This window comes from Podospora anserina, chromosome 7, assembly GCF_000226545.1.
Source record: "Podospora anserina S mat+ genomic DNA chromosome 7, supercontig 1".
NCBI classification, from domain to species: Eukaryota; Fungi; Ascomycota; class Sordariomycetes; order Sordariales; family Podosporaceae; genus Podospora; species Podospora anserina.
The window spans coordinates 2,213,014-2,223,428 of NW_001914854.1; the positions used below are offsets into that span (position 1 = coordinate 2,213,014).

At 51.7% G+C, this 10,415-nt stretch overlaps 3 protein-coding genes across 3 annotated transcripts, besides 3 other annotated features; 1 reads left to right on the forward strand and 2 right to left on the reverse strand.

The window, feature by feature from the left end:
- The first annotated feature begins 1,014 nt into the window (after positions 1 to 1,014).
- Positions 1,015 to 1,034: a sequence feature (primer 7G1B).
- A 48-nt stretch (positions 1,035 to 1,082) lies between these two features.
- Positions 1,083 to 1,132: an STS (microsatellite 7G1 NON POLYMORPHE).
- Positions 1,133 to 1,276: 144 nt separating this feature from the next.
- Positions 1,277 to 1,297: a sequence feature (primer 7G1Abis).
- A 1,359-nt stretch (positions 1,298 to 2,656) lies between these two features.
- On the reverse strand, positions 2,657 to 4,192 carry PODANS_7_8170 (uncharacterized protein; the record flags this gene model as incomplete). Its single annotated transcript, XM_001908141.1, has 2 exons — positions 2,657 to 3,928; positions 4,004 to 4,192. The coding sequence occupies 2 exons, from the start codon at positions 4,190 to 4,192 to the stop codon at positions 2,657 to 2,659; spliced, it is 1,461 nt and encodes a 486-aa protein (XP_001908176.1).
- A 4,361-nt stretch (positions 4,193 to 8,553) lies between these two features.
- PODANS_7_8179 (uncharacterized protein) lies at positions 8,554 to 9,199 on the forward strand (the record flags this gene model as incomplete). Its single annotated transcript, XM_001908142.1, has 3 exons — positions 8,554 to 8,730; positions 8,790 to 8,881; positions 9,046 to 9,199. The coding sequence occupies 3 exons, from the start codon at positions 8,554 to 8,556 to the stop codon at positions 9,197 to 9,199; spliced, it is 423 nt and encodes a 140-aa protein (XP_001908177.1).
- A 197-nt stretch (positions 9,200 to 9,396) lies between these two features.
- On the reverse strand, positions 9,397 to 10,050 carry PODANS_7_8180 (uncharacterized protein; the record flags this gene model as incomplete). The annotated part of the gene is made up of 5 exons (XM_001908143.1): positions 9,397 to 9,408; positions 9,467 to 9,577; positions 9,671 to 9,817; positions 9,887 to 9,948; positions 10,008 to 10,050. The coding sequence occupies 5 exons, from the start codon at positions 10,048 to 10,050 to the stop codon at positions 9,397 to 9,399; spliced, it is 375 nt and encodes a 124-aa protein (XP_001908178.1).
- Between the last annotated feature and the right edge of the window lie 365 nt (positions 10,051 to 10,415).

Sequence of the window (10,415 nt, forward strand, 5' to 3'; positions counted from 1 at the left end):
TTTCTGACCGGATCGGAGAGGTTGGCAAAGCGTTCGTTTTATCTGGGAAGGAACATATTTAAGTATAGTAATGTATACATGATACAATACACAGTCACGTTTGATGTACTCTTCTCATCATACTCACCAACACAGCTCGCTCTTGAAGAGTACAGACGCCCACACAGACCAGGGGAGGTTCTGCATGAATACACCCACAACCCAACCCACAACAGCCCAACTATTACTGAGGCAACTAACCAACCCACTCACTTCTGCAAGAGAAAGCAAAAGAACCTGAGCCAAGACGAAAACGAAAACTGCCGTCCCTGCCGCAGTTGGTTGAATTTCGGGATGTGGGAGGGAGAAGAATGACCCTATGGAATGTCTTGGCTGACGTTTTTGTGGGATCGTGATAATTGGGGGGGGAGGGACACGGAGGGAGAGGGATATAGGATCGGATGTAGGCATCTATATTTTTCAAGGCCGCGTGGATCAAGGCCCAGGGTCTCGTCTCCTCCTTTGCTTTGGGTTGGACACTTAATCTCGCATGGGGCATCGCGTGGGTTGGGTTTGAATGGGGGTTTTGTGAAGAGATAAGTGTCCGTGGTTTGGTTCCTTGTGAGGGGGTTCAAAAGGGGGCGGGTGATGGTCAGGTACGGGCGGTTCATGGTGCGATCTCCATCAATAGCGGCGGGTGGGTGGATGAAAGAATGGAAGGAGACAAGAGTCTTCTAGAAGGGCTTTTTTTCATTCAGGGGTAAGAGTGAGGGGAGATGGGAAAGGGTTCCTCTCTCTTTAGTACGGGGCTTGCTGTTGTCTTCATTCTTGATGGGGCACGGTGCCTCAACACCATGTTTCTCTGGCAAGATGCTGGATAGCCAACAGTGTAGCTTTAACGGGCTGAGCTACATGGTCCATTTCCAAATGATGAAATGCGGGATATCCCGTAGATCTCATGATATCATCTCGATCGTTACGCCCCCTCCCCGCGGGATTGGAGTTTCTCGTATGCGATCACTTGGAATGCAACAGCTGCTGTGCTCATGAACGATTATGTGTCACGAAAGAAAATGCATGAATGAAGGCCCACAACAAAAGGGCTCTCTCTCTCTCTCTCTCTCTCTCTCTCTCTCTCTCTCTCTCTCTCTCTCATTCTTTCTTTCTTTCTTTCTTTTATCCCCCTTTTGACAGCCGTGGAATATCTATCTCACTAGTCAGTCATGTTTGACTGAAGGATAGATGTCGTAAAGAAGTCCAGAGCGAGATTGAAATCTCTTTTGCATCATCAAATCCACAACCCTCCTAATTTCTCACCACCGTGTGGACCATCTTGACGTCTCACAAACTAGAACCCCTTTCTCTGCCGCCACCCGCCCGCCTGGCACCCGGTACACCCTTCCCCCCAATCTATCTTTACTATTTATACCATTTCCGTCGTAACCAAAAGACGTCACTCACTCGCACAAACCTTTCTTGGGGGAGTCGTACAAGCTCGTGTATTTAATGTAGACAGCCGACCCGATTTCACATCCGTTTTTTGTCCTTCCGTAATACTACGTGGAACATCATCTCTCGGTACCTACTCAAGCGCGTCCACCCTCCCTTCATCGTCGTGTATCAGTATAGCATCTCTTCAACATACACTTCCCGCTGAACCATGGACCAACTCTCCATGCTCCTGCGCTGAAGAAGATGAGAAGAAACACTTGCTTGCATATTTCAAGGATAAGATTATACCACAAGCAAAATACACAAAAGCGTCTAGAAAGACAGCAACAGCAGACAAGCACAGCCGGTAAATATTTCACTTCTATTAGATACTTTACTAGATGAATAGTCGACAGAATTCCACGAGGCAGCAGGTAGGTAGTATTAACTGTACATATATATCTCCTCCGTGTACACACACACACACACACACACACAGACAGACAGACAGACATACATCCCCTTAAAACCCATAGGTTCTTTCATACCATCATTATTAAGCCCCCCCCTTATACCCCCGAACCTCAACCTCCTCACTGGGAGAACAGAGCCATTGTCCAATGCCCTCCCCATGCCTTTCGACAGACAAGTAAATATAATCAAACTCAACAAATCCCTTCTTGACAAGTACAGTGCGCGTTCAAGTAAAGACCACTGGCAAAGCACAAAAGCAAAAACCGACAACTGCCCAAAATATCAACAAAAAGTATTCCATTTTCAAACCGCACATCGAAATCGTTCTTCGCACAACAAAAGTAAACAGAAAGAACCTCAACATTCAGTTGTCTGCGTGCATAGTAGAGAAACCACCCCAATAGGTAAATAAATAAACCAGAATAACCCCCCCTTCCCTCAAAAAAATACGCCAGCCAGCAGCACCCCCCCCGAAATATCCCATCCCATTTCATACCAATCCATTCCATCCCTCCAACCATCCCAGTTGTTTTATTTCCTCTTCCTCCTCCTCCTCCTCTTCCACCACCCCCCTTTCTCCTCCACATAATCAAACAAATTTCCCCTTCCATCCCCTCGAAAATAAACCCCAAAAACCCCAAGCTCCAAACCCCCAAAACCAGCCCCGCCAGCCCAGATATATCAAAATCCAAAAATATCGAATCGTAAGAGGTAGTAGTGTAGTAGTAAAAATAATCACATCACAACAAAATAAATCCCCCCCACCAGAGCCTCATGAGTGAAACAGATCCCAAGCTCTCTCACACAGCTTCAAAAACTCTTCCCTCTTCGCCCTCTGCGTGTCAGGCGAGTCCCTCCCCTCCTCAAACGGCCCCGTCCTCCTGCTCGACCCCGGCGCGTGCGGCGCAGGTCTGCTCCCGTTCCCCCCCAGCGGCGGGCTGCCGTCCTCGTACTCGGCCCGGCTTCTCTTGACGGGCGGCGCGTGGCTCGGGACGACATTGTTGCTGCTGATGCTCCGGCTCGCGTCAGCATACTGCGGTATCCCGTCATATCTCGAGTCTCGCGAGTGTTGTTGCTGCTGTTGCTGCCGCTGCGGGTACGGGTGCGGGGACGGTGGTGTTGGGGGTTGCTGCTGGTTGCCTGCGTAGTGTACTAACTTGGGTAAAAGTTCCGGTCTGCCGCCTGCCAGTTCCACCTGGGCTTCCTCGGCCGACTTGTACTCCCTCGGCCGGCCTGGGGTGGACGCTTGCTGCTGCTGAGGTGGCGGGTGGTGCGGCGACGCAAGAGGGGCGCGGTTCTGGTTGGCAAAGAGCGCGTGGCCGCTGGATTCTGGGTGTCCGGAAAGGTTCTGTCCAAAAACGTCGGCGATGGGCGGGAGGCGATTGTTTGTTTGCTGGGCTGGGACGTGGTGAATGTGCGAGTTCCTGGCCAGGTTCGAGGGCTGGTTGGTGATGTGTCGCGTTAGCGGGTGCGGGTTGTGTCTCCCTGTGAAGGTCTGGCCCAGTGGCGCGGATTGGATCACGCGCTCGTTCGCAAACTGCTCGTGCGACGGCGCAACGATGCTCAGACCTGGCGGAGGCCCACGCTTGCGGGCAAAACCAGGTGTCTTTGCGGTAAATTGGCCTCCGTCCTTGTCGGCGGGACCGTCGCCCTTGGCCGACTGCTGCTGTAACCTCTGCTCGATAATCTGCCTCTGGTGTTCCCTGACGCTCATGCTGCGCTGCAGCTGCTCCTTCATGACTGGGTCCTGGGTTACGAAGCCGGGTGACAGGCAGGCCAGACCAACTTCCTGGATGCCCAGGCCGTCTCTGGCAGTCAGGGGCCGTCCTGTGGCGGGTGAGACAATGTTTGTCGTGTTCTTGGAGAGATCGAGCTTCCTCGGCCGGTGACGGGCTGTGGGCAAATCGGGCGATCCAGGCTCCTTCTTGACGATGATTTTGGGGCCTTCTCTGCTTCGAGATCTGTGCGTGGTGCGACGGGACGGATTAGTAACGTTGCCCCAAATGAAACAACAGACCCAGGGCTGATGGGCGCAGCGCAGCAGCTGGAAAGGGGGTTTGGAGAGCAAAACTTACGCGCTGGGTGGAGAGGACTTGTGAGCGGTGGGAGCGGCACCTACACCCTTTGGGCTGCCGCTACCAGTGCGTGCTGGCGCTGGCGCTGGCGCGTTCGGGTTTGCGGACATGGGTGGAGGAGGAGGAATCGACTGTGTTGGCCTCTGGGCGCTGGGAGATGTGGTGATGTCGTTGCCAAAAGAAGGCCTGTCGTGAGGAGCCGGTGAAGGGGCCATTGCGACTGCGGTGCTCATGATGAGTTGTGTAGCGGTGGCGCGTTGCAGGCAATTCGAGGACTTGGAAGCGGGTTTGGAAAAACCGATCACTCAGATTTCCCCGAAAATTGGGGGGCAGGACCTAACGGGGGGGGGGGGGGGTGTGAGAGGGCGATCCGAATCGAGAGTGTGTGTGGATGGATGAATGGGTTGAAGCGAGGAAGTGCGGCGGGAAAGAGGCGTCGAGTCTGGTAGTCGAGTCGAGTCGAGACCACGAATTGGATACTCGGTACTCTGTCTCCTTTTTCTTGGATTAATTGTGTGTCGGCCAGAAGAAAACCGGGCGCTTCTTTCTCCCTCTCCGACTGCGTTGCGCTGTGCTTGTGCTGTGCTGTGCAATGTGTGCTGTGCTGTGCTGGTAGGTGCTGTGCGTCGGCGTGTTGCTGCAACCAAATGCTGCAGTTGCTGCACCTTCCTTTTTTTGGCAATGCACGTCGTAAAAGGGAAAGACGACACCACCACCCAAGACTTTTTGACGGGCGCTTGCGCTGGATTGGACCTTTGCTGGGATTCGTTGGATTGCTTCGGCCCGGACGTAGATAGTCGTTCCTGTTCTTCTCTAATTCCAATTCCAATTCCAACTATTCCACCTGCTTAATCTCTTCCTTCGTCCCGTCTTCCTTGTTCCTTTGGGGGAGTCGGCCGATATATAGATGACCAACAAGACTAAATTATTGCGCCGCAGAGAAGCGGGCACGGGGGATTCGGTGGTGCTGTGTTGGATGACGGAGTGACCGGGGATGGTTTGGATGGTATTACACCTACACGCCACAACTGAGGAGGCCAAGAGTGCGGTAGCAAGAGTATGAAAAACAAGAAAAAAAACAGAAAAAAGACTCGAGCAAAACAAAGTGCGATCGAGGGTTATTTTGTTCCGGAGACGAGAAGAGAGAGAGAGAGAGAGAGAGGAGAGGGAATGTGTGTGAAATAATAATAAGGGGGAGGGGTACTGTTTCTAGTTTCTGGCGCGGGGGAAGGGGGGAGGGATGATGATGGGATGGAAAAAGGATGAGGGGCTGTCTGTGAGACGGCGGCGGGATTCTTTTTAGGGGAACACAACTCGCATGGCCGGAGCTACACTACGCAGGTAAAAGGGCCAGTTCTGCCAGTCGTATAAGCGTGAACCGGGGGGCCTCTGGTATTAAAGGAGACGACGCAGACACGGTGATGCAAGTTGTGTGTGAGGTCTGTGGCTACTCCCTTGGTCACAGGTGGTCAGCCAGAGCGAGCTCTGATGGACGATGACCGTCAGTGGCTCTAGTGTTTGAGATTCGACGTCGTGGAGCACCAAGTGGAGGCCCTTGTTGGCGAGGGGCGGGGCTTGGTCTGAATCTGATCGACTGGGAAGTGCCCCCGAAAAACTAGCCCTGTCCCGTATCAAAAAAGACCTGCTGAAGAGAGAGGTCAAAAAGTTAAAGGCCCGTCTGGAGTTTCCCTATCTTCTACGTTTGACTCATGTGTTCACTCTCCCGTGGGCCCGCAATAAGTCCCTCGGACAGTACGAGTTTTTTTTTTTCTTCATTAAAAGCTCTGAGGTTGTTTTGGATTGAAAGTGGAGGCACTCGTTATTGGCAGAAACACGGAGTCCACTGTTTCCTTTTTGGACCCCTGTCAGACTTCCCAGCAGCCATGACAGTGTCGCCTGAAACTCGTCTGTGCTGCAAGGAGGGGCGCAGCTTTATCAACCGAGAGCAACGTCCTCCCGTCTTTTTTCCCCGTAGCGCTGCATCTCTAGGCCCTGTAGGTGTGGTCCATGATCATCAACAAACACGATAGAAATAGCTTCAAAAGATCGCCTCTCTGCTCATCAGGATCCCTCATGTTGCGGCAGCCTAGTAGAGGACAAACTGCCTCATGACTTTGGGCTTTGATTGGGTCTCACGCCTCTTCCCAATCAAGGACTCTCTGAAGACTTTTTTTTTTCAAACCAACTGAGACAAGGTCCAGATGGAGGGGACCTCTACAGAGTATGTGAGAGTGTGATATCGTGGGCTATAGTGAGGTATACTAGCGTAATCTTTTTCCCGCTCCGGGAACCATAGAAAGGATGACTTCGGATCTCTCCCACATGGCTGCTGCGCGGAACAAAGGCCACCGACTGATGGTGGGATGTCAGTTCAGAGGCGGCCAGATATCCGGAAGAGCCCATCGCCTGCTTCAGAGATATTGGACCGGGTGATGCTTATAAAAGATGCAACTATACAAAGTTAGCGTGAGAATACGAGAGGTTGGAAAAGAGGGATGAGACCGCATTCGTTTCCTTGGTGCTTGAGACTCTTCTAAATCAGGTCAGCACATCACACATTCCGGACACCATCACAAACCAGATGTTGGGTCTGGCTGGGTATTTGTGTGGCGGCTGCAACAGCAGCAGCAAGACGGTGGTCTATTGAACCTCACCAGCGCTCCACCCAGGCTGCGACATCTGCGTTCTGGTGGGGAGACCCCTGAAGTTGGTGAAGCCTTGTGGGTGGGTTGTGTGGGTTTTTTCGTCCATGATCGTCCACACTGTGTTGTGCACGGTACGAGACAACTGTGCCGCCAACACCATATCTCCTTCAAAGCCTCGATGAGATTTCCTTAAAGTCGCCTCCGCGACATCCCGCTCTCCCGCTGCGAGCTGCCATCTGCCGTTCGTGTTTGCTGCCCTTGTCTTCCTTTGGGGAGAAATTGTACCTCGACGGGATTTCTGTGCGACTGCTGCCGTCGAAAGCCTGTCTGTGAGAATTATCTAGTCTGTGCTCGCCAAGGCTGTACCGCACAGACAAGCGGGGGATAAATGACAGGACTCGGACCTCGATCATAAAATCGACTTTTGACAGGCTCTTTTGGCGTTGATAGTGGAAGCCGACGGGGCTGTCTGTCCCAAATCCATAGGCCACCGCTGGTCGAAGTTGTACTCCGTACACAAGATGTTTCTCCTCTTGTCCAACACCTTGACCAATCAACAGCCTTGCCGAATATGGCGGTTGGCTCTCCTGAGACAAACACCATAAACTCGGAGGATTGGGCGGTGGTGAGAAAGACTGTGAACTGTCCACACGAAGCTGGTGAAAAAAGCCTCAACCTCGCTGTGGCGACGTTTTTCTTCTCTTGTTGTTCTCGTCTATCGTTTGGTCTTGGATGAGCTGCATGCGATAGCCGTGTTTCATCTATGTGCCGGCCGCATGAGACGGTGCTAACCCCGGCATCCTAGGATCGTCTGTTCCGACCTTCTCGGCTGGCCCAACATCCTGATGACCCGATCCGACCCGGTCCAGGGGACACTGTCGACGAGGGAAAAGAAAACACAACAGCGTCACATGGGGGTGGTTCACCAACACCCCCTTGAACAGCTGTTTTCTGCCTGCCTCATACGAATGACGTCTGAAGAACCGAACACTATAAACCCTTCCAATAAACCGTTCAGCTTGTCCCACACAGAGAGACTCGCCGAGATGCAGACACGAGTAGGTCACAGCAGGCCCTCGCTCGTCAGGAGATCATGCTGCTATCCGAGCCTCTCGGCAACGATGCCATCTTCTGTGTCTTTTCTTTCGAGCCCAACAACCTGTGAGGTGTCGAGTCGAGCGCCTCCTGCCTTTCCACTGCAACCTTACCGCCCGCATTCTGGAATACCTGGATGCAAAGAACCTCGGGAGGGTGGCATGCGTGAAGAGCCCCCCCTTTGCTAACGCGATCCTCACTCCGAGCGCCCAATGAGGAGGGCATAAAGGTATACCGTTGGAATGGGTCGTCTTCCTGTTGGTTCGGGGCAGCCGCTGTCAAGCTAGAGGTGGCGTATCCCTTTCTAACCCTTCGTAAGTCCAAGTGCTATGGCCGAGTCGAATGATACAATGAATCCGCGAAAAAGGTTAAAGACTGGGTCATATGCACAGAATTTTGAGGTGTGATTGTCCGCCACTGTGAAGTGGCTTTTTGATCGCCTTGCTCATGAACATTTTGTTAAAAATTCCTCCGAGATTTCTGCCGTTGAAAATGCGAAATGAAAGTTGAAGTAATAGTTAAGTACGGGAAAGAACAATTGTGAGAACTTTTCAAGACCGAAAGGCTGTAATCCAACAAAACAAGGCTGAGCATCACAATGAGTGTCGTTGGATTTGAGTGTGGTGGGGAGAAGTGAATTCCAAGTTTGGCGGGGGACGGGTGGCGGGGACGCCTTTTCCTGCCCCTGTCACAAGCTCTCTCCAAAAATTTCCAGCGCCCAATAAAATTTTCCGAATCCGAATATCAAGAACTCACTTTCATATTGACGACGGAACCTTCCACCTCAGCCTTGTACAATACAGAGAATTCGAATAAGCCAAATCTAAAGAGGCAAATCGACATCATAACTCAAAATGGCTGCTAGACCTGACTCGGAGGACATCGCCATGGACGATGCGCCCACTTCTCACCAGCCTGAGGTTAAGGATGATACTATGGTCGATGATGCGGGCGAGGACGTAGAGGAGGAGGAGGATTATGAGGAGGAGGAGGAGGAGGAGGAGGAGGAGGAGGTTCAGAGGGTGAAACTGGTATGTCGAGTTCTCAAGTTTTGCTCAAAACTTTTAAAACTAATAAGTTTCAATCATAGCTTCCTGGGTCAACGGAAACTGCTGCCTCGTTCGAGTTTTCCAATGAGGGTCACACACTCGGCAATGCTCTCAGATATGTCATCATGAGAAAGTGAGTTGAGCTCCTAAGCTGGACTTTATGAAATTCTACTAACACAAACTGTAGTCCCGAGGTTGAATTCTGTGCTTATGCCATCCCTCATCCATCAGAAGCTAAGATGAACGTCAGAATCCAAACTTTCGGTTAGTTTTATCACGTTTTGCATTTCTTTCCAGAATTAGGATGCTGATACCACCATCAGAAGGAACGACCGCAATCGAAGCTCTTGAGAAGGGCCTCCGGGACATTCAGGAGCTCTGCGACGTCGTCACTGACAAGTTTGTGGCGGCGGCAGACGACTTTGAGAAGAAGAAGGCCGCTACTGCATAGCTTCATTCTGCTTGATTTTCTGTACCAAGGATAAACTAGGCTACTGGCGTTTTAGGCGTGCTCTGGGCTGGGACATGCATAGGTAGAGGGGACACTTTATCATGGGCGGATGTGCAAAAACAGCTGCTTTGTTTTTAAGGAATTGCGGCATTGCTCTTTATATACATCAAAAACAGAGGGTGTGATAGGCACCCATTCTAGTTGCGGCCCTGTATACAACTGTGAGCATGAGTGGAAGTATCTGTGTGAGAGTATAATAAAGCTTACCTCCAGGAAACCGGAAACAAAGTTTGAGGGCAGGATCTTCTCGCCTCTGAAGTTCTCCTCCTTGAAGTAGTTCATCAAGTGTGTGGTTTGACGCCAGAAGTTCATGGTTTCCTGCAAGACCAAATGTCAGCTGTAGTCCCCCCATACCACAGCCCCTCCCACTTCCACCCTTCACCCAAAAGTCCCATGTATTGTTCCGCTTACTTGGTAGTCGGCATTGTTCTGCAAAAGGAGCATATCGACAACGGGGAGCTTGTTGACGAATCTGTGTCGCTCGAACTCCTGTCTGATGCGGGTGCGGATGGCGGAGACGGGTTGGGGGATCGAGTACATGGTCTGGATCTCAGGCGCCTGGAGAAGTCCACCACAGTCAGCAATTGCCCCTTGCTCTACAACAACATCCCTCTGCCTTGGACGTACCGCCCGAATCCATGCCCGATAGGCTGTAAGCACTCTGCTTCTCGCGTCGGCCCAATTGGCCGCTGTTCCGTTTGTCAGTCCGCTGTTTTTTCTCGAACGATCTTGAAAGTAGAAGACTTACATTGCCGCGTGGTAACAGCGAATTGGGTAGGTGAGATGGCCATGGCGCCCGAGTTCGTCGTTGTTTGTTACGGTTCTGAATCGGGGGTTTTCTTGACGTTGCTGCTCTCCCACCTTGGATTGGCGGCAGCGCTCGCTCGCTGCGGAAGCTTTGACCACCTCGTTCGCTCACTTTAACGCCCTGCTGCTGAGAGAACCCCACTGCGTCAGAGGTGGCTTGCTTAGTCATTTACTATATCAAGCTGCCTTCTCGGCTTCGCGACTGACAACCTTCCAGCATTTCGCCCACCATCAACTATTATACTCCTCAACCTAAACACCACGAATAAAACATCACCACTATTTTGCGATCTTCGATAGTTTCACACTATACAACACCCCCCCAAATCCAACCCTCACACCACCCAAC